Source organism: Archocentrus centrarchus, unplaced genomic scaffold (genome assembly GCF_007364275.1).
Source record: "Archocentrus centrarchus isolate MPI-CPG fArcCen1 unplaced genomic scaffold, fArcCen1 scaffold_30_ctg1, whole genome shotgun sequence".
Taxonomy (NCBI): Eukaryota; Metazoa; Chordata; class Actinopteri; order Cichliformes; family Cichlidae; genus Archocentrus; species Archocentrus centrarchus.
Genome location: NW_022060259.1, coordinates 2370492 through 2394000, shown reverse-complemented (window position 1 = coordinate 2394000; position 23509 = coordinate 2370492). Strand labels below are relative to the sequence as shown.

Here is a 23509-nt window from a genome sequence, read left to right as displayed (position 1 = left end):
AAAATCCAATATTTTTTAGATCATATATAATGACAATGTGTTAAAACTGGACATCAAACGTTGTGGAATTTGAACCCACTGTCACTGTCACATTTATCCCAGGAAGTCGGTGCTGAACTTGAACGAGCTGGGTCAGATGAATGGTTTGGCCGGCGGGGCAGCTGGAGGTGAAGATGAGGAGCTTCCAGTTCCACATGAGCTGGGAGAAGAGCTGAAATTCACTGGAAGGTATGGGAGTACTGGAAGAGGACTACACCAGTCCAGCTACAGTATGTTCAAATTATCCAATTGTAACTGTGTGCTCTCCTCTGTTTGAACAGGATTGGTGGTGGATTATGGCTGGATATCAAAAGGAAGATCCCATGGTATTGTAGTGATATTTATGATGGCTTCCATATCCAGTCCATCTCTGCTGTGCTCTTCATCTACCTGGGCTGCATCACCAATGCCATCACTTTTGGAGGACTGCTAGGGGATGCTACAGACAATTACCAGGTCCTCATGAGGGCTGCAAAATAATGAACCAATCCGAGAACCACCAGACTGCACTACATTTGACATATGGCCATCTCTTCCCTCTTTTTGTTGCAGGGAGTAATGGAGAGTTTTCTTGGCACCGCTTTAGCCGGGACCGTCTTTTGCTTGTTTGGCGGACAGCCTCTTATCATCTTGAGTTCAACTGGACCCATTCTCATCTTTGAAAAACTGCTTTATGAATTCAGCAAGTATGATGCACTCATGCACAAGAAGAAAGTTGTTTTTTTAATATAAATAACCTACCTCCTAACCTTCTTTATGCTATCAATGCAGGAGCAATGATGTGGACTACATGGAGCTGCGCCTGTGGATTGGCCTTCACTCGTGTCTGCAGTGTCTTTTACTAGTTCTTTCAGATGCTAGCTACATCATCAAATATATGACCCGCTTCACAGAGGAGGGTTTCTCCAGCCTCATCTCCTTCATATTTATCTCTGATGCAATCAAGAAGATGGTGGGTCATATTTTGTAATGTAATGTGATTAAACTTCAAATGTTTTCTTATTTCATCCTCATACCTGCGTTCATCCTAAACTCTGCAAACATTTAACACGACACAGAAATACAACACTTAGAATACAGTGTTTTACACAGACCCTAAAGTCCAGGAAGCTAATTTTATTTGATTTTTTAAAAATCTGGGACATGATAGAATGAAAGTAGAATGGGAGGCAGAGCCTTCAGCTTTCAGGCCCCTCTTCTGTGGAACCAGCTCCCAGCTTGGATTCAGGACACCCTCTCTATTTTTAAGATTAGGCTTAAAACTTTCCTCTTTGATCAAGCTTATAGTTAGGGCTGGATCAGGGCTGGACCCTGAACCCTCCCTATGCTGCTATAGGCTTAGGCTGCTGGGGGGTTCCCATGATGCACTGAGTATTTCTTTTCATTCACCTCTTTTCACTCTGTTTATACTCCATTCTTTATTTAATCATTAGTTATTCTTAATCTCTCTTCCACAGTGTGTCTCTTGTCCTGCCCCCCCCCCTCAGCAGATGACCCCTGGATGTTTCTTCCTGTTAAAGGGAGTTTTTCCTTCCCACTGTCACCAAGTGCTGCTCACAGGGGGTCGTTTGACTGTTGGGTTTTCTCTGTATTATTGTAGGGTCTTTACCCACAATACAAAGCGTTTTGAGCTGACTGTTGTGATTTGGTGCTATATAAATAAAATGTAATTGAATCTTGTGTGTACAAGAATGTCATTTTGTAAACAATATGGTAATATGTTGTGCACAAAGAAAATAAATTACCATATGGGACTTCAGGTGTTATATAAAGAGAAATGTTTTGTTTCCTGCAGGTCGCAGCCTTTAAATATTACCCAATCAACCGTGGCTTCAAGCCTGATTACATCACAGCCTATAAGTGTGAATGCCTCGCTCCAGACCAGGGTGAGTCTTCACATCAATTTTTCTTTTTCCTCTTCTTATTTATAGCTGGGGTGGGGGTGGGTATTGATGAGCAGGTATAATAAAAACAATCATAGCATGCTGGTTAACAGGAGGTTATTTGGGGTAGCATCACCAGGGGTAACAGTAGGGAATACAGTACATTGTTTTCGGGGAAAGTTTGTTTTTTTTCATGACAAGCAAGAGTGTGGCTGCTTGCTCCTCATTATAACATGTAACTACTCTGTTGTGTATAGATTAAACATGTTAATATGTGAGTGGCAGAGGATTTGTTGGGTTGCCTTTGAACTCTGGAAACATAGAAGCTACTTGTTTCCTCCTTGTGAATGCTGATCTCCTCTAATTATAGCTGAAGTCCCACACATGGGATTAATGTTGGTCTTTTCATCTTAGTATGGGAAATGTGACACATACACTGGGTATAATCTGTAGGTGGCCCCGTACTTTTGTCCATATAATATGCATTATGTATGAAAGGTATTGGGTTCAGGTCATCAAAATAATTTGATATTAGACCAAGATAATCCAAGTAAATACAAAATGTACTTTTTAAATTATTATTTGATTTATGAAGGCAAAAAAATATCCAAACCTACCTGACCCCATGTAGAGGAAGTAATTGCCCCCTAAACCTAATAACGGGTTATGTCACTCATGGTAGGAAGCGCTGCAGTCAGGCATTTGCAGTAACTGGTGACGAGTCTCTCACAGTTGTCCCACTCTTTTTCTAGTATGAATGACCTGTTTAAGGTCACACCAAAGCATCTGAATCGGATTTAAGTCTGGACTTTGACTGGGCCGCTCCAAAAACTGTTTATTTGTCAGCCATTCAGAGGATGGATCAGTGTTATTTGGATCATTGTTCTGCTGCATAATGTAAGCAGCCCCACTACCACCATGTTTGACTGTTGGTATGATGTTCTTTTTATGAAATTAATTATGAACACTGTTGCTTGACTCAGGTTCTACTTAAGTGACTCATTGATTCAACAGGCCTTGCAGTAATCAGGCCTGCTGATTCAACAAGGGGGGCAATTACTTGTTCTCACAGAGCCAGGTAGGTTTGGATAGCTTCTTTTTACTCAGGTTATCTTTGGCTAATATTAAAATTTGTTTGATCTGGAACATGTGAGTGTGACAAATATGCAAAAAAAAAAAACAGAAATCAGGAAGGGGCAAATACTTTTTCACAGCACTGTATCCAAGTAACTTGTGTTTCTGATGGACATATTTCATTGTCATGAGAAGAATATGTTTTTACTCTGTGATGATTTTGTGTACTTTGTGTCTTTCTGCTTCATTTTTGGATGCTCTCTAAAAAAGTGAGTGTGTGTCTATAGACCTCCTGTAAATCCTGTCATATGCTGAAAAAATAGTGAATGAGCTGGGAAATAGAAAATTATATTGCAGTCAAGCTGGATACTACGAACAGTATTACTTAAAGTACTTAAAGTTCATAGTACCAATCACTAACTCTTTTCTCTTTCTTGTCTTCACGTTATCCTTTTCCTCTTCAGTGTCTGCGCTGGGCTTGAATGCTTCAGCTCCACTCGCAGATGATAATATGACTCTGCTGGTAAGTGACAGGACCAAAAAGAATGAGATTAGCATCTCTTTCATGAACAGCTGTTATTCCCTTCCATCTCACTTTATTAATGTTTTGAACTGCACATGGTGTGATCTCAATTTGAAAGACTGATGACATGTAGGCCCTTGTTTATCAAGCATTTGATGGGATGAGTTGGGAAATGATCAGAGCCGAACTGAATCCAAGTCTGATCCGTGATCGTTACCTGTTTTGGAGCCGTCCTGCTGTGCAAGTGGACTCGGACGTGGTTTCCAGTGTCAGGAAACTGGCTGACAGCTGCATTACTGTCCACAGATTTCACATTCAGAAAGATTGAGACTATAGATTTTATTCTGAGCTGATTATTAATCTGTGTTAAGTACACAATCTAGCACATTAACATCTAATTGGGATTTTATGTACTTGTAAAAATGTGCGCTTTGAAAGCAGCTTTATGAAATATGAAATGACTCAGTGTCAGTCGGCTGGTTCAGGAGGGGAGGGATCAGACTGTTGCCACAGTAACTGAGTTGAAGTTAACTCGTTATCTGAAACAGAAAAACTGAGTTTCACTCATCTCGTCGTTAACAAACTCAGAGTTTAGCTAAACCTGCTTTCTGGGATAGGGCCCTGCTTTTCTGCTACAAGCCATGTTCACACAGCAATTTTTCAACTGTGACTGGGCAACGTTCCCTGCTGGATGCATTAAGGAAACGCTGACATGCAGACTGGATTAGCCAGGGATTGAATGACTGACCTTCCAAACTGTGGACACCTTCCTTAGTGACATGCCAAACATGTAAGTTATACATACATTAATACCAAAAGGTGCAAATACAGGCCCTCATGTATTCCTCAATGTTTGACAAATTTCTTAGAAAAAAATTATGATCACTGAAATTCCCCTACAGGTAGCTAACAGATACAAGAGAGAGCTTTGAGGCTGTTGGTATCTAAAAAAAAACCACAGTGTTCTTTTAAAGATGTATTACTCCAGTAGAAAATTAGTAGTTAGACTACTTATTGCAATACTTTTGCAATACTAAACAACATGGCCCATGTAACTGCCACTTAAAAATAAAAACAACTTTTCAGCAGCTCACATATCTGCACAAATCCCGATCCTATAAGGAGCACCAACAGACGCTCCTTCTCTTTGTAGCCTGTTCAAATATTCCCACACAGAGCACTTCACACAAGTGGTCCTCCCAGCCTGCTGATCCCTGCTTTTGTTACCTGATGGGGTCAGGGTTCAGCAGGCACTCTGGATCTGGTGGTCTTTTGCTATTAGCTGTGTATTAGCATCTTAGATTGGGTATAAAAGAGGTCAGCAGTTTGCTTTTGCAGGTTCTTGTAGAGCAGATATTGTAGAGCTGATGTTGTAACATCACCCAGCAAACTTGAACACCCAGTTTCCCTGACAGACAAACTTTCATCACCACCTAAAATGTTCTAGAAAAGGCTTCGTGTCTTTATATGCACTGTTTATGAGAGCACCTCGACAGCTGAGCGCCCACACTGCCCTGCAGGAAACCAAAGGTTTGTTACGTAATGCTGCTTTAAAACAGTGTAAGGCCATGAAGTGTTATTTTAATAGCACTCAAAGCAGCAGGAAAATGATACAAATGCCGTCATAATTTACAATTTGTGACTCATAAAGCTCGGATGCAAAGTTTTCTCTCAATTTGGAACAGTATTTTATACGCTGCTCAAAAAAATACAGGGCCACACACACTACTGAGCCTCATTGTGACTTTTTTTAAGGACATTACATCAAAGTTGGATCAGCCTGTAGTGTGTTTTTCCACTTTAAGTTTGTGTGTGACTCCAAATCCAGGCCTCCATTGGTTAATAAATTTGATTTCCATTGATGATTTTTGTGTGATTTTGTTGTCAGCACATTCAACTTTGTAGAGAACAAAGTATTCAATGAGAATATTTCATTCATTCAGATCTAGGATGTGTTATTTGAGTGTTCCCTTTATTTTTTTGAGCAGTGTATTAATTTATTTTTGAATAAGGATTTAATGTAGAGTTCCTGGTTTCACTGTCATTCGTAGGAATGAGTCTCAGGTGCTTGCTAAATATGGGCCAAGACATCATTTCATTCAGAGGTGTTTATAGAGCTGTTACAGAGCGCCGTGGCTCTGTCCTTTGTTTTTCTTCTGTTATCGCTTGTTTTTTTTCTCTTTCTTGTGTCTGCTTTTTCTCTTCTGCTTCTTCCCCACCTCTTGTCCTCTTAAACCCCTCTTCTTCCCCTCTTTCAATCCTCTGCTCTTTGCTTCTCCTGCTGCCGTTGTTGTTTTTAGTTTAACTTAACAGACCTGGACTGGAGTCAGCTGAGTAAGAAAGAGTGTGTCAAGTATGGTGGTATGCTGGTGGGGAACTTCTGTAAGTATGTCCCCGACCTGGCCCTCATGTCCTTCATCCTCTTCTTTGGCACCTACTCCATGACAGTTTCTCTTAAGAAGTTCAAGTTCAGCCGATACTTCCCAACAAAGGTAAGCAAACCTTACACTGAGCTGCAGGATGAAAACTCTCCCAGATTTAATGCTCTAAGGCTCTACCATCTTGTTGAAAAGCTCATTTGCATGTGAAAGCTGGTTTCCTTGTAATGCTGTAAAGGACAAGGCTGGTGATATTCCTTTATGGTCAACAAAGACCTGACAAATACTGCAAAACTCCATTTTACAGTAATGGGTCAACATACTTAGCCTGAAAAGCTCATTTGAGGATTATTATCTGCTTGTTAAGCTGTTTCTGGGATTGAAAGCACCCAAACTCTAATGATCAGTTTAGTTGTTTTCCCAGATGTTATAAGTGTAGCTCCCAGGAGAGGCTGGATTTATGCAGGAAGTTTGAAGTTAGCAGTAAGTTAAAGATGTTTCTGTAACATAACAGAAGAGAAGCAGCCCAGAACCCTCACAGGGCGTCACACTGAGGGTTGGTCACTGAGGGAAGACTGATGGGTAGAGACAAATGACATCATATAGCAGGAAGAAAACATCAAAAAATGACAAAACTCTAGCCAAGAGATTATCTGGGATGGTATCATCCATAACACACTCTGAAAAAGATATGATCCCAAAACTTAATCCCCAAACTGAATTCATACTTCGCCTGAGCCTCGACACCCTGAGATTGTATTTATTTAAATGTAGCTTTTAGCTCTTCATTGTAAATCTCTGTTTGAGTTTCCATCAGTCGTCTGTCCTCTGTGGGCACATTACAATGTAATATACCACTCCTATTGGTTCATAGTGAAACTGATGTTTCTGCAGAGATAATTTGAGATAAAAGGACTGAAATCACAGGAAGACCTTTGAGTTTGCTGAGAGCACTTACTGTCATTTATTATCATTCCTGTTATTATAGAGCAGCAATTCCATAATCCTTTGTTTTCTTAAAGGATCCAAACATTAGTGTGTGAAATCTGATCAGTCCATTACGGACCGTGATTGGCTTTAAAAACCGTGTCATAATTGGGAAACTGATATTCATTTAATAAATGTGCTCATTAGAAATGTTCGGTGTTGCCAGCTTTTTTCTTTTAAAGCTACTAAGTACCCAGACCACCGCCCTGAAATGTCCATATCTTTACCAGAATGTCCTCTCCTTGCCCCCACCCCACCCCCGCTTTTCCTGAATGTGCTCCAGCTTCGTATCCTGATCAGTGATTTTGCCATCATCATTTCTATCCTGCTCTTCTGTGGGTTGGATTGGCTGTTGGACCTGGACACACCCAAGCTGCACGTGCCCACTGAGATTAAGGTCCACCCCTTTCCTAAATACTGTCCCAGACCTTGTTCTTAGGCAGCTGGTGGATGCATTTCTTTCCTCAGTGATGAAGTTTTTTGTACATTTCTAATCAGATGTTTGTGTGGATTCATCAGTTTTACACTGAGTGAATAATCTCTTTTCTTTCTCTTAATTTCCTCATGTTTTTACCATTTTCTTGTACTTGAACATATTTCTCCCATCCTTAATTCCACTGTACACGTCTCTTTGCCCTCCCTGTTGTCTCTGTGTTACTCTGTGTGGGCTGACCTATAGCTGAGGAAGCTAATCAGTGATTTTTCCATCTTCATGTCAATCATGTGCTTTGTGGGTCTGGATATGCTGATGGGGTTAGACACACAAAAACTAATCGTTCCAACCGAGTTCAAGGTATTTGATTTATCCCCAAATCATTTGTTGGAATATGTCTGTAGCTTTTCTGTCACTGTAAAGTATAATTACCCTTCTAAATATGGACAATATGCATGTGCATTCCTTTGGCTTTCCTTTTCTCTGGGTGCATGCGAGCACTAATTTGTACTTTTTTATCTGATAGTCTGAAAATAGGTAGATGTTACAAAATCTTCCTTCACAGATTTTCTAAAGACTGAAAACAAAGTCCAGAGGAGGTACAGCAGTCTTGGTCCTGCTAAGAACACTCACATTATACTATAATGAAAAGTTATTGTGGATTCTTTTATTTATTATTTTTCTCCACTAATGGCAAAACACAGGTGGAGAACATAGACTGCATTAAAAAGATGAACTTCGATTCTGTGCCCTAAAAGTCAAGTCGAGACCGAATAGCTTACACGTGCATTCGTTCTAATGACCAACAGATTGTTTAGAGGTCTACGAGAAAATTTCCCCACTTCTGACTTGACCTCTGTGACCTCAGCAATGTTATCGTTTCAATTGCAAGTTTCATTCATTTATTAAAATGGTGTGATGTTTAATTTGAAGAGTGGGGTATTTTTTTAAGTAAGACTTCCTTGTGATTGACAAGCTACTATATGGGCATGTCTAGTTTCCTCTGGTTGACACTCCACCCTTCATTCATTAGATTTTTTTAATCAGTGCCAAATTAGCAGATTGATGGCTGTAAAAATAATGGTCCACAAAGAAATGATTAATGACAGAGTGGTTGAGACTAGCCAGTTAGCTCTGTCTTGACTTATTATAAGTGAATGAATAATCTTTTGAATTCATTTTACTTAATATATCTAAACATGATCTGTACAGTTTTTAAATTGCTACTGTGAATTCAATTCTCGTACTTCCTCTTCCACCATATTCTGCTAGTGTGGTATTTTCACTGTATTTTTTTCCCCATTGTTATACAGCCTACACGCAGTGACCGTGGCTGGCTGGTGATGCCCTTTGGTAAAAACCCCTGGTGGTGGAGTGTGGCCAGTTTCGTTCCAGCTCTTCTGGTTACCATCCTCATCTTCATGGACCAGCAGATCAGTGCTGTCATTGTCAACCGCAAGGAAAACAAGCTGAAGGTCTGCAAACGCTGAAGATGCAATGGTCAAGTGTGTGCGTGTATACTGAATATATATATATATATATATATATATATATATATATATATATATATATATATATATATATATATATTCAATTCAATTTATTTTATCTATATATATTGATGATAAGGTTGCTTGTTGACCACTTATTATAAAAAAATCCCCCTTAATATTTAGTAATATAGTCTAAATATAAAATAATAGATTAATATTTGTGTGAAACCACAGCATGAATCAATACAACACTACATGGGGCGTTGTGATAAACTGGTTTTGATGATTACTGAAAAGTTTTTAACCACTTATCCAATTCAGGGTTGCAGGGGAGCTGGAGCTGACCCCACCTCTAGGTAACTTCCTGTTGTTACACCCAATTTCAGAAAGGCTGTGGCTACCACTTGGACCTGTTCTGGGTAGGTGTGCTGATGGCAGTGTGTTCCTTCATGGGCCTGCCCTGGTATGTAGCAGCCACTGTTATCTCCATCGCCCACATTGACTCACTGAAGATGGAGAGTGAATCCAGCGCCCCTGGAGAGCAGCCACAATTCCTTGGAGTCAGGTGGGACCCAAAAAATAGGTAACCATAGATTGTGGATAAAAGATGGATGTAGCCATTGTGATGTCACCTTGTGATCAGACAAGTCCCATTGTGAAGCCTCAAGCTGAGCATTTAATCTAGTCCATCCACCTCTTTAACCACACTCTGGATGTTGTTCTGATATATGGCATAGAAGCTGAAGACTGAACCATATTTCCTGAAAGCCTACTGTCTGATCATTCTTTCAGAACATTTATATGTACTTTAATGGATTACAAATCAGTGGCTCCGCTGATAAGAAAAGCCTCAAATCAGAATATATAAATCAGCATCTTAAATGGTGCTTTTCTACTGTTTGAGCACTCAAAGCGCTTATACAGCGTGTTTACATTTACCCCATTCATACAACCATGATTAACTAAGCTAAGTGCTTTAATTATCTAACATTCACACGCATTCAAACTCCAACACTTGCGTTGGAGAGCAACTTGTATCTTGCCCAAGGATACACTGGCATGCCAGGAATCAAACCACCGACCTTCTGATCAGTAGGTGACCTGCTCTACCTCCTGAGCTTCAGCCACCCCCTGAAGTGCATGACTCCGTGGTACAACTCACTCTTAGCTAATCATAGGCAAATTTCCAATACTGTTACCATAATATTTCATTACAGAGATTAGAGCATTCCACAGGTATTAAAGGTACTGCACTGCAGTGGTTTGAATCATATTTATCTAATAGACTCCAATTTGGGGAGTCTTCTTCACACACTAAGGTTAATTATGGAGTTCCACAGGGTTCTGTGCTAGGACCAATTTTATTTACATTATACATGCTTCCCTTAGGCAGTATTATTAGAAAGCATTGCATACATTTTCATTGTTATGCAGATGATACTCAGCTTTACCTATCAATGAAGCCAGATGACACACATCAATTAGTTAAACTGCAGGAATGTCTTAAAGACATTAAGGCCTGGATGACCTCTAATTTCCTGCTTCTAAATTCAGATCAAACTGAAGTTCTTGTTCTCGGCCCCACAAATCTTAGAAACATGGTGTCTAACCAGATACTTACTCTGGATGGCATTACTTTGGCCACCAGTAACACTGTGAGAAATCTTGGAGTCATTTTTGACCAGGATATGTCCTTCAATGCACATATTAAACAAATATGTAGGACCGCTTTTTTGCACTTGCTCAGACTGCTGGCTTCCTAGGGTTTATACACCACTCTGCTTTTAATCATTAGTTATTATAAACCTCTGACTCTCTTTCACAGTGTGTCTTTTGTCCTGTCTCCCTTCTCTCACCCCCAGCATGTCGTGATGACCCCCCCTCCCTGAGCCTGGTTCTGCTGGAAGTTTCTTCCTGTTAAAAGGAGGTTTTTCCTTCCCACTGTTGCCAAGTGCTGCTCATAGGGGGTCGTTTTTACTTTTGGCTTATCTCTAATCACTGTATGGTCTTTACCTTACAACCTAAAGTGCCATGCGGTGACTGATTTGGCACTTTATAAATAAAATTGAATTGAATAGATTAAGAATGGGATGGAATGTCCCCCTGCTGGCCATTACAAAGAATCTAGGCTTGGGACAACTCATTAATGACTTTTGAGTCGTGAAGCTAGGATCATCCTTTATGTGGAGCCTGTGATTTCAACTCACTGGCTTTCTTGTTGACTTTTATACCAGCATCCTGAAAGAAAGAAAGAAAGATTCACAAATACCAAAACAAACCATGGGTTCTTATTTTTTTACTCATTTTGTCCAAGATCTAGAATTAAGTTTAAAACTATGCTAGTGATTCTTCATCACTGAATGTGTCAATGAAATAATACTGTTTCATTTCTAGGGAGCAGAGGTTGACAGGCACTTTGGTGTTCGTTCTGACAGGACTCTCAGTCTTCCTCGCACCTATACTTCAGGTAAGTTGGCAAATTGACTCATACAATATCAGATAAAATGTTGTGATTGCGTTGTTTATTGCATCAACTGGTTTCATTTTACAACTTGTGTTCTGTTTCATTCAGTACATCCCCATGCCAGTCCTTTATGGAGTCTTCCTCTACATGGGAGTGGCTTCACTGAGTGGCATCCAGGTATGCTAAAAATCATGTACAAACTTTCCTTTTTGGCTTATAGTTAGGGCTGGATCAGACTTCTGGGGGGGGGGGTCCTATGAGTGTTTCTTCGTCACTCACCTCTTTTTTTGCCTTCTATGTGTTTATACCCCACTCTGCATTTAATCATTAGTTATTATTGATCTCTGGCTCTCTTCCACAGTGTATCTTTTGTCCTGTCTCCCTCCCTTTACTCCAGCCGGTCTCAGCAGATGACCCCCCCCTCCCTGAGCCTGGTTCTGCTGGAGGTTTCTTCCTGTTAAAAGGGAGTTTTTCCTTCCCACTGTTGCCGAGTGCTCACAGAGGGTCGTCTGATTATTGTTGGTTTTTTTCTATCTTTGTAGGGTCTTTACATTACAATATAAAGCACCTTGAGGCGACTGTTGTTATGATCTGGTGATGTAAAAATAAAATGAAAGTAGCTGTACATAATGATACATCTGTGAGATGGTTATGCATAATCTTTTTTCTCTAATGGTTAATTGAGCAAAATGCCCAAGGCCAAGGTTACTTTTCTTGCACACTGGAGCAGCCAGGGATTGAACCACCAACCAGTACTGTAGGTGGCCCGCTCTACCTCCTGAGGTACAGCCACCCCATGTCATGCTGGCATTAATGAATATGGAAAATCTGAATATTAATAGATGTTAATTATGAACAAATACATGCACATACAGTATTCATGAATACAGTATTCATGAACTTGCCATTTTTTTTCTATTATGTTATTGTTTATGTAGTATTGGAGACTGTTTGCCAAGTCAAACTTTAATATCATGGCAGTGCAGCCCTGCAGCACTGAATGAACACATCGTCTCATACATGAATACATGACCCTCTTTACGTCCACTAGATGCCTGGAGAAGCATTTAGTGGTGGGTTTAGGGTAAGATTCACCCTTCAAATCAAGTATTTTCCATGCATTTTGGTCTCAGTCTTTTCATTTAAGTAGTCGTCATACATGAAAATTCCATATAAAGTGGTAGATGTGAACATTTTCCTATCACTGGCCCAAAGCAACTTGGTAGTTGTGTGATCAATGTTTCAGCTCTAAACCAGTGTTCTGAATTCAAATTATTGAATTATTTGTTTAATTTAAAAAGAATGAGCGAAAAGCTGAAAACATTTCCTCCTTTTCTTTGTTCCAGTTCTGGGAACGTATCAAGCTGTATCTGATGCCACCCAAACACCAGCCAGACTTCTCCTTCCTGCGTCATGTCCCGATGAGACGCGTCCACCTTTTCACCCTCGTCCAGATCATGTGTCTAGCAGTTCTCTGGATCCTTAAGTCCACGTTTCTGGCCATCATCTTCCCAGTAATGGTGAGGGTGTTCAGTGTCCTTCTGTTTGGGTAATTTATCAAGTTAATTACATGTTTAATACCAATTACCCTATGTGAGAGAAATTTAAGGTCAGAAAAGGTACTGAAAAGGTTCATTGTATGGCTATTTGACTAAACATGATTCAGCTGAAAGTAAAGCTACAGTGTAAACTGTGCAGAAATGATGGTTTTTGTAGCATCACTTCAGCAGAAGCTGCACAAAGGTTGAATTGTGGCTCTGTTAACTGTGTGTGTGTGTGTGTGTGTGTGTGTGTGTGTGTGTGTGTGTGTGTGTGTGTGTGTGTGTGTGTGTGTGTGTGTGTGTGTGTCACTGTTTCTACAGCTTGTAACCAAATAATATATTTGACTCAAAATATTTATGCAGAGGTGACAAAAATGCAGACGTTCGTCACTTACATACAGATGCTTGTGACCCCCCCCCCCCCCCCCCCCCGATACTATAAAGCTAGTATAAAGGTTGAGTTCAGTGAGTGAATCCTCAGCTTAAATTTAAACTGTTCTCAGCCCATGAACACTAAATCTGCTGAGCTGAGTTTGAGGTTACCTGCCACTTAGAAGACGTTTCTCCCTTAATGCAGATGCTGATTGTAGGGCAGACTTGAGCCTAAGCCCCTGCAGCACCTCTGGTTCATGGGTCACCTGCCCAATCATGTGGGTTATAGTGGCCTATAGCAGCACCAAACACCAAGCTGTGTACTTTTTGTTTAAGAAAGTCTGTCGGTGATCCTCTGACTCTGGAGCCACTGGGCCTCATTCACTGATATTTTTATGGAAACAGCCTTACCCTGCACAAAGAACAAGTGCACATGCAAAAATTACCATTGGATTGATGAAATGTTTTGTTCTTCCCACCATGTGTGTGTTAGTGAATTATTATCAGTCTAAACCAACAGGCTTCTACTATATGCATACGTTTAAAGAAACACATTTACCTCCAGGTGAAGTGGTGGTGATGTAAGAGAGAATCCTGCACTGCTAATGGACTAGTTCTTATGTAAGAAAGCAGAAGAAAGTCTGACTTAAGAAAGTGAAACATGGTATCAATGGAAAAGATGCAGCTTTCCAAAGTGTTTCCACCAGAGTGACAGCCGTCATTTGTTCACACACATGATGTGAGACACTTCTAAATTTGTAGAGAAGTGACAAATTCAGGTACAACAATACTGATAAAACACTGATTTGTACATGATTTACACACGTATTTGTGTGTATGCACTGTTTATGAATGAGGCCCATTATGAGATGTGCTTTCGTGTGTAATTGCTGATGGGCATTTTTTCTCTTGTCTCTTTTGAATCAGTGAACTACAGCTCACACACTCAAATCTTCAATTTAGAGAAATGTAGCATGTTCACACACTGATGACAAGGTAATGTCAGCCCACCTGGTCTTTATCAGGGAAATGGCATGTATGAAAGGGACAGGCAGATAACTGGACAATAAATTTGTTAAATTGTGTTGACATCACTTATATGTGTAATTTATGACACGTCTGATGTCAGGGTAGTGGCATTTTTTTAAACCGTTGTGTCTGCATGTAGATTCTTGGTCTGATGGTTGTGCGGAAGCTGCTGGATTTGATGTTCTCTCAACACGACTTGGCCTGGCTGGACGACCTCCTGCCAGACAAAGACAAGAAGAAGAAAGAAGATGATAAAAAGAAGAAGAAGAAGAAAGACAAGAAGGCAGCAGAGCCGGAGAGTGATGAGGAGGTGAGGAAACGTGTGTGTGTGTGTGTGTGTGTGTGTGTGTGTGTGTGTCACTCCATCTGCTGTGGATGTTGTTCCTGGTTCGTTTTCACTAACTAATACTGTATGTTTCTCCTCTCCCACAGTGTTGCTGAAAAGGCACTGTATTCCACTTACTACAGTCTTCTTGTCTGTCCATCATCTTTCTGTCCACCTGCCCCACTCTGTTCCAACCTTTAGCAGCAGTGTGTTTGCTAACTTGTAGCCTTTGTATTTGTGCTTTAGTCTTCATCCAAACTGAAAGGGTTCCTTGACAGCAGTGTAGAAACATAGGTGCCGTCCACTGATGGTCCTCAATTAAAAGATAAAGCTGCTGTTATTGACTATATTTTTATTACTGTCAAAAAATGTCTTTAGCTTGGTTGCTAACAGGACATTAAGTTCACCCAGTTTATTAAAAAACCTGAAATTCGTGTCTTGTGAGCCTCGGCCATTCATGCACAGATTGAGGAGATTGGATTGTGCAGCACAGCTGATGAACTAATGAACTACATTCAATAGACTTCAGCACAGGACAAAGCAGGCATCAATGAAAACAGACACTAAGTCAGATTCAGCAGCTGTTTTGTGCAGGAGCTGTGAGCTGTGGAGGATGTGGGTTGCAAAGCAGCTTGTAGAAATATGCAGGCTGAAGCAGCTAAAATGTCTCTGAGATTTATGAAATGTGTCGATGAATTAAACTAATGCGTGTGACTTTTTCTGCAGTTGACCTCCAACAGCTTACTGTTGGTCAACAGCGCAAATTAGCAGATCGAAGCTGACTATAATGTGTGGCGTAAATAAATAAATAAATAAATTTTCTGTCCACATGCAAACCTATTAATTGAATTTCCTGTGAACTGAATAATTTTGCAGTTTTTAAATGTTTGTGTAGCTGCATCTCTCTCTAAAAACCTCACGTTTTATCCTTTAACATCCTCATGTCTCCTGCATGCCAACTGCTTCCTCTCTGTCACTCAGCCTGACAGTTCCACCCCACCTCCAGTGAAGATTCATATGGAGGCCATAGAGCCCCACTCAGAGTCAGACCCCTCCCACAATAACCCTCCCACCCAAAGCCAAACCTCAGATTGTGAGTATGCCCTTACCTCTGTGTCAGTATAATTTGTATTGTAAATATTCCGTGTTGTTAACTAAATGTGACAGATGGAGTGAAAATAGTATTTGATCTGACAGAATATTTTATAACCTTAGCACAAAAAGTGATGAAATATGTGTTTGTCAATGCCAGAATCAGCTGTTTGGCATCAGCAGAGGAGATTTGGAAAGTTTTTCATGGGTGCAGCCCACGTGCTCAACTCTGCTGCTCAACCCACAAATGTGGCTCCATGTGAGGGAAACAAACAGGCTTTCCAGTGGTATCAGGTTTATTGTGAAGAGGCGTTATTACAGCAAAGAAATAATCCACCAAACACACATTTCCTTACTGTTTGTGCTAAGTTTAGATTTCACTTTGGCTGCTGGAGTAATAATGCACAGTACTTCCAAGTTTTCAGTGACTCATAATCTCTTTGTGTCTCTGTGTTTGTATTTATGTATTACATGCCTGTGTTTGCTTGTTTGGTGTTGTTTTGTGCATGTGCTCTCTCTCTGTATATGTGCCTGTGCCTTCTTACAGGAGCTGAACCTTTACTCAACAGTCACATCTGATCAAAATGAGCTAGACCGCAGGTACTGTGTGCTGAAACTGCACGTGCCCTACAGTGATCTGATATATTCACCTGACAAGAACACTGGCTGGGACACAACTGTCACTTCCAGACCACAAAACACATAATTACAATTTAGAAATACACATTTTATTGAGTTATCAGTTGCTGCATCACTTGTATTTATATCTCCAGTATGTAGAATGGTGATTTTTGGACTTCAGTATTCATATTTGTAGACTAGATTTGAATTTCCTGCAATGTTTCTCTATGGAAAGATGTACATTATAGATAACAGACTATGAAATTGTCATTTGAATTATTATTAAGATGTACATATTCTAGGTCAGAGGTTTTCAAAGTTCAGCCCTGTGGGTCATCAATCTGCCTTTCCCACTAAATCTAACCACGGTGGTTTGGTGCATAGAAGCTAGCAAACAGCAAATTAATATATTAAATTAAATTCTGTTTTATTTATATAGCACCAAATCACAACAAACAGTCGTCTCAAGGTGTTTTATATTGTAAGGTAAAGACCCTACAAAGAAAACCCAACAATGAGGCGACCCCCTGTGAGCAGCACTTGGTGACAGTGGGAAGGAAAAACTCCCTTTAAACAGGAAGAAACCTCCAGCAGAACCAGGCTCAGGGAGGGGGGGTCATCTGCTGAGACCAGCTGGGGGTGAGGGGAGAGAGACAGGACAAAAGACACACTGTGGAAGAGAGACAGAGATTAATAATAACTAATGATTAAATGCAGAGTGGGGTATAAACAGAGTAAAAAGAGGTGAATGAAAAGAAACACACAGTGCATTATGGGAATCCCCCAGCAGACTAGGCCTATAGCAGCATCACTAAGGGAGGGTTCAGGGTCACCTGATCCAGCCCTAACTATAAGCTTGATCGTAAAGGAAAGTTTTAAGCCTAATCTTAAAAATAGAGAGGGTGTCTGTCTCCTGAATCCAAGCTGGTTCCACAGAAGAGGGGCCTGAAAGCTGAAGGCTCTGCCTCCCATTCTACTCTTCAGTATCCTAGGAACCAGCAGTCCTGCCAGTAACATCTAATGGCTGTTCCTCCATGAACTGGATTCAGCTGGAGGTCTCTTCCTGTTAAAAGCGAGTTCTTCCTCCCAACCATTGCCAAGTGTTTGCTCATATGAGAGTTATCTGATTGTTGAGGTACTCTTTCTAATGCTGGTTCCATGAGATGATGCTTGTGAATTGGCACCTATATAAATAGAACTGAATTGAACTGACCCAAAAAAGATGGAATGCATGGGTGACTATGTAGAGGGGATTATGGGAGTTTATAATTGTTTGAAACTGTGTTCACTTTTAGTCACTCAAAAACGAAACTACCTTGGACAACAGGTGGGATCTCATGATTTGTTGTTCCAGTGTGTCATTCGTTTTTTTTTTCTTCCATGTTTCAGTGACACATTAATAGGGAACTGTTAAAACTCTTGTGATATAATCATGTTAAAAGTCAGTGCAACTGATACAGTAACTGACTTCCTCTCTACAGAGGTGCCTCAGTTTGAAAACCTCTGCTCTAGATGCCTCCTTTAACTTCAAGTCGTCTCCTGCTTCTTAAATACCTTAATCACTGTAGTTCCTGGCATATCTAGAGGTGTGTGTGTGTGCGTGTGTGTGTGTGTGTGTATTCTCGCTTCTCTGTACTGCAGAATGTGTATATTCTTCCTTCATATTTCCACATAGACTGAAACAAAAGCATCAGTTTCACTGTTATTACTACTGCGTTGCACCTGAATGCAGACCTGTGTGTTTGGTAGCTGCCAGTTACTCTAAGTCTGTGATTGTGTTAACAGTGAGACGTTACAAGCAAAACAAATTGTGTTGTCACCTGTCACGTTTCAACAACAGCAATAGAGGTGAACTCGAAACCTTGGAAGTACATCACTGCTGCAAACATGGTTCATGGGTTTGTGTCCTTGAAAGGCTGCAATTATTTCTACTCAGGAAAGTTTTATAACCTTCTCTGCAAAAATAATCACTTTTATTTCATTAAATTTGAGCTGAAATTTCCCACCATTGTAGATTTTTTTAATCAGGCTTAACAATGTAAATGTAAAGGTATATATTGTTCTATAGTGTATATAAATAATTTTAAATCCTTCAAAATGAATTAAAACTAAAACCTGAAGGTGAAGAAACAACTGCTTTGAATTTATGTATCTTTATGTATTTATGTATAGTGCTGTACAAAAAGCCTTAAGCTGTTCGATTGGAGCCCCCCCCCCATTTCTTTACATTTTGTGTGTAAAAAGGAAAAATGGGTGCAGTGATTTATTGTATTTATATGCAAAGATTAATGTTAATACAGTATTTATGGCAAAAACTGATTTTGTACAATTCTAACAAGCTTCAAAGTCAATATTTGGCATGACCACCTTTATTCTTCAACACACCCTTTATTGCACGTTCTTTAAGTAGACTTCAGAAATAAGCCTCCTGGCTGTTCTTTGGATGCTGGCTGCTGTTTTCCATTCTCTGTGAAGATGATCCCACACTGCTTCAATAATGTTCAGGTCCAGCCTCTGGAGAGGCCAATCCATGACTGATAGTGTTCCATTGAGTGTTTTTCTACCTAAGTATACTTTTACTGCATTGGCACTGTTTTTTGTGATCATTGTCATGCTGAAAAATTAAGCTGTTGCCAATCAGATGCTTTCTAGATGGTATCAAAATCTGGCAGCACTTTTCTTTGTTCATAATTTCAGTAGTTTTGAAAAGGTCGCCAACACTGCTGAAATGCTGATCCAAGTCTGGAACCACCCCTCTTTTCCTTTCTTTAGAATGTATTTTGCCTCCAAGGAGCCAGACTGTCTTGTATTTTTTTTTTTTTGAACATTAGCTCTTCAGGCTTTCTGACAGTCTTTCTTTGGCTGCTTTTCATTAATTTTCAGTTCAGTCGTTGTACCGGACTGTTTCTAGAGTAATGTTTTTTGTTTGTTAAACACTTAACACTAACCTATGAAGAAGGTTAGTGAAGAACTGAAGAAGCCTTTTGGATGAGAGGTGAAACATCTTCAAGAAACAAAAGAAGTCCAGTCGCCCTTTTTTCAAGCTCCAGAGATACTATGACCTGGATGAAGGAGACCCTGTACAGACAAATATAGCATCCTCAACTGCACCAAAGAAGTCAAATATGGATTATTAAACATTAGGCCTCTCTCTTCTAAGTCCCTGTTAGTAAATGATTTAATAATTGATCAACATATTGATTTATTCTACCTTACAGAAACCTGGTTACAGCAGGATGAATATGTTAGTTTAAATGAATCAACACCCCTGAGTCACAGTAACTGTCAGAATGCTCAAAGCACAGGTCGAGGAGGAGGAGTAGCAGCAATCTTCTATCACAGCTTAGTAATTAAAGACCCAGACAGAGTTTTATTTCATTTGAAAGCCTGAGTCCTAACCTTTTACACCCTAATTATAAAACTCAAAAACCTGGCTGGTTTATCTATTGTCCACCTTGGTTTTACTCAGAGTTCATATCTGATTTAGTGCTCAGTTCAGATAAAATTATTATAATAGGTAATTTTTACATCCATGTAGATGCTGAAAATGACAGCCTCAACACTGCTTTTAATTTATTATTAGACTCAATTGGCTTCTCTCAAAATGTAAATGAGCCCACCCACCACTTTAATCATACTCTGGATCTTGTCCTGATATATGGCATAGAAACTCAACAGTTAACTGTATTCCCTGAAAGCCCCCTCCTGTCTGATCATTTCTTAATAACATTTAAATTTACAATAATGGATTACAAAGCAGTAGGGAATACATTTAATCACAAATTTCATCACTTTCTGAAAGTGCTGTAAGTAAGTTTAAGGGGATAATTCCTTGGAGATGTATGGCTCAAGAGGTAGAGCATGTCACCTACTAATCAGAAGGTTGGTGGTTTGATCTCTGGCTGCTCCAGTCTGAATGCCAAAGTATCCTCGGGCAAGATGCTGAACCCCAAGTTACGCTCCAATGCATTCATTCGAGTGCGCATATGTGTGTGAATTTTAGATAGAAAACAAGCGCTTGTATGAATGGTGTGAATGAGGTATGTTTTAGAAAGCAATTTAAGTGGTCAAGTAGAATGGAAAGGGTTATATAAGAATCAGTCTATTTGTCATTTACTATTATCTTCAATTTATCTAGTAGACTCCAATTTGTTCATGTAAATGGGGAGTCTTCTTCATACACTAAGTTTAATTATGGAGTTCCACAGGGTTCTGTGCTAGGACCAATTCTATTTACATTATACATGCTTCCCTTAGGCAGTATCATTAGAAAGCACTGCATACATTTTCATTGTTATGCAGATGATACTCAGCTTAATCTATCCATGAAGCCAGATGATGCACATCAATTAGTTAAACTGCAGGAATGTCTTAAAGACATTAAGGTCTGGATGACCTCTAATTTCCTGCTTCTAAATTCAGATAAAACTGAAGTTCTTGTGCTCCTTCTTTTCACTCTGTTTATACTCCACTCTGCATTTAATCATTAGTTACTACAGTATTAATCTCTGTCTCTCTTCCACAGCATGTCTTTTGTCCTGTCTCTCTCCCCTCAGCCCCAACCGGTCACTGCAGATGGCTGCCCCTCCCGGAGCCTGGTTCTGCTGGAGGTTTGGGAGGAAGAACTCCCTTTTAACAGGAAGAGACCTCCAGCAGAATCCAGTTCATGGAGGAATAGCCATTAGATGTTACTGGTAGGACTGCTGGCTCCAAGGATACTTAAGAGCAGAATGGGAGCCAGATTTTAGGCCCCTCTAGTTTGGAGTTTTTGGTTTTCTCTGTAATTATTGTATAGCATAGAAATCCAATCACAGAACACCACTCAGATTCAGACTGGGCAGGCTGTTCCTCCCAAGAACACCCCTCTAGGTCTCACTGTCAGTGCCCACATGAGTGTTGAAGTCCCCCAGTAGGAAAATGGAATCCTTAGATCGGGCACTCCAGCTGTTGACTCCAAAATAGGGTGGCTACTCAGACTGCCATGGTTTCCACCTACAATTGCCCCCCGACTCACATAGCAACGATCCCCCAAGGCCCCCAGGAGGGTGGGCCAATGTTTCTTTTCAGCCTGTGCCAGACCACCCGCGCTCTCTGTCAAGCCCCCTACCCAAGCCTGGCTCCAGGGTGGGGCCCCACTGACTCTATCCCCAGCAGACTAAACTGGCCCCTTGGTCTCGTCTTTGTAGGGGTTGTCTGAGTCACTCTTTGTCTGGTCCCCCACCAAGCTTCAGCTATTTAACTGTATTTAGGTACAGGTAAATGGACTGGCTCTTATATATTGCTCTTCTACTCTACTTGAGCACTCAAAGTGCTTTATACAGCATGCCTCGTTTAACCATCACACACATTCATACTACAGTAAACCTAACAGGCACCTGTTCACCGGGCAGGAGGAGGGAGGGTGAACAGTTTGCTGCATTTTTTGTTGACCGTCACCTTTTTGTGATCGCTGAGTTTTGGATTATTGTTGGTTCCTTTTTTCTTTCTTTAATATATATATATATATATATATATATATATATATATATATATATATATATATATATATATATATATATATATATATATATATATATTTTTTTTTTTTTTTTTTTTTTACATCCCAGCAAATAATTATTCTCGGAGGACATGTAACATGCGTATGCAGGCCCAGTCTCTCAGTGGCATTTACAGCAATGGCTATGGATGCAAAAATTTTTGGTAGAAGTCTGTGGGAAAACCTCTCTGAACACTTTCTGCTTGAGTTCATGGGCTCAGTCACTTCAGATCATATTGAATAAGAAGCCTTTATTTGAAATTGTTGTCATACATTGATTTAAAATGGCTTATCCATGGTGTGCTCATTGGCTTGTGATTGGCAAGTCGTTGGCCAATGAGCAAATGGTTTCACCCCCCCCCCCCCACCACCACCACCGTCACATGTGTAAGGCGGATCTGACTGGAAACAGATCAATGCTGTATGCTCATCTAACAACTTTGAGTCACAAAGCATACTTTTTAAATGTCGTTTTTTATGTCAGGACAGTGTTTACTGTGGTAGATCAAGGGATCAACAACCCTAAAGCAGAGACTTCTGCACTGAGCACACTTTTCATACCTGGAGATCTATAAGCTGTATATTTATAATAGCTCAACATACAATTCAGATGCTTATTCTTATGTTGTGTGCCTGTTGCTAAAACTAATCAGCTGACAGAAAATGAGTAAATTGTAAAACACTGCCCCTTGGTGGTGAAAGTTTTGGTTACACTTTGCAGCGTAACTGCTGATGTAGAGAAACGGCGTGAGCTCCATTTTTCTGATACTCTGATGATGATGAGAGATACGGGGACAAAACAAGGGGTTCTTTAGCCAGACGAAATTATGAAATTAATGACAAAAATGTTACTACAATAAACTGTAATAAGATAGAAAACAGTGATGATTTGTTGTAGGACTGCTGGTTTGAGATCAGTGTTCCTAATAAACTGGAAACTGTGAGAGAGCGATGGAGAGTAAAAGTGTTTCATCATCACTGTTCCTCAGCATCACTCTGCACCTGAAGATCTCCTGCCCCCCCTCACCTGCCCACTCCCAGATGAGCCTCGAGCCTCCTCTGCAGCAGCCACCACGCCAGCCTGTACCCACAGTCAGCATCCGGGTGGAGTCAGACTGCGAGGAGTCTGGCTTCTACTCCCAACATCAGCACGACCTTTACCCCTCAGATGACCTGTCACTCACTAATGTACACAAAGGGGCTTACAGGAAATTGCGAGCTCACTTTGGTGACTCGTGTGCTGAAACCATTCTGTAAACACAATGAGGGAAGGTGCAAAGTGCTGCTAACTGATCACAGCTCATAACTGCCTCATGTCTCCTTTTGGTTTTTGAATCAGGTCTGCTTTGGCACACCAGCTTCTAGTTACACTAATATAAACTAAACGCACAATCCCTCTGAATCCATCACTGCACGGCTGATGACTCAGTGTTTCGCTTACATTTCTGATGTAAAATCCAGATAAACATTTAAAAGCTGTTTTCATCCTCACTTCAATTCATTCATGCATTTAATTTTGAGGTGATTTTCCTTTTATTGTATCAGTTAAGATTTTAAATAGTATGAAATTCACTGTCAGAAGTTTTCTGATAATTTGTGCAGTTGTGAATACAGTACCTGTAACATGAAATTTGTAAAAGATGCAGCAGGCAATAAAAGTATATTAAATTATAAACCAAAGACATCTTTGACTCCTATTCACACACAGCATGTCTTTTA

At 40.2% G+C, this 23509-nt stretch overlaps 1 protein-coding gene across 1 annotated transcript in view; it reads left to right on the top strand.

Moving 5' to 3' along the window:
- slc4a5b (solute carrier family 4 member 5b) overlaps positions 1-23438 on the top strand; it is a 60393-nt gene extending 36955 nt beyond the window's left edge. The window contains exons 12-27 of the mRNA XM_030723969.1: positions 103-228; positions 321-495; positions 592-725; positions 811-991; positions 1835-1925; positions 3461-3519; positions 5820-6011; positions 7564-7677; positions 8631-8792; positions 9197-9375; positions 11205-11277; positions 11383-11451; positions 12621-12794; positions 14356-14526; positions 16181-16233; positions 22780-23438. Of these exons, the coding sequence (XP_030579829.1) occupies positions 103-228; positions 321-495; positions 592-725; positions 811-991; positions 1835-1925; positions 3461-3519; positions 5820-6011; positions 7564-7677; positions 8631-8792; positions 9197-9375; positions 11205-11277; positions 11383-11451; positions 12621-12794; positions 14356-14526; positions 16181-16233; positions 22780-23047 (2221 nt within the window). The 3' untranslated portion in view covers positions 23048-23438. The remainder of the gene's footprint in view (positions 1-102; positions 229-320; positions 496-591; positions 726-810; positions 992-1834; positions 1926-3460; positions 3520-5819; positions 6012-7563; positions 7678-8630; positions 8793-9196; positions 9376-11204; positions 11278-11382; positions 11452-12620; positions 12795-14355; positions 14527-16180; positions 16234-22779) is intronic.
- Positions 23439-23509: the final 71 nt, after the last annotated feature.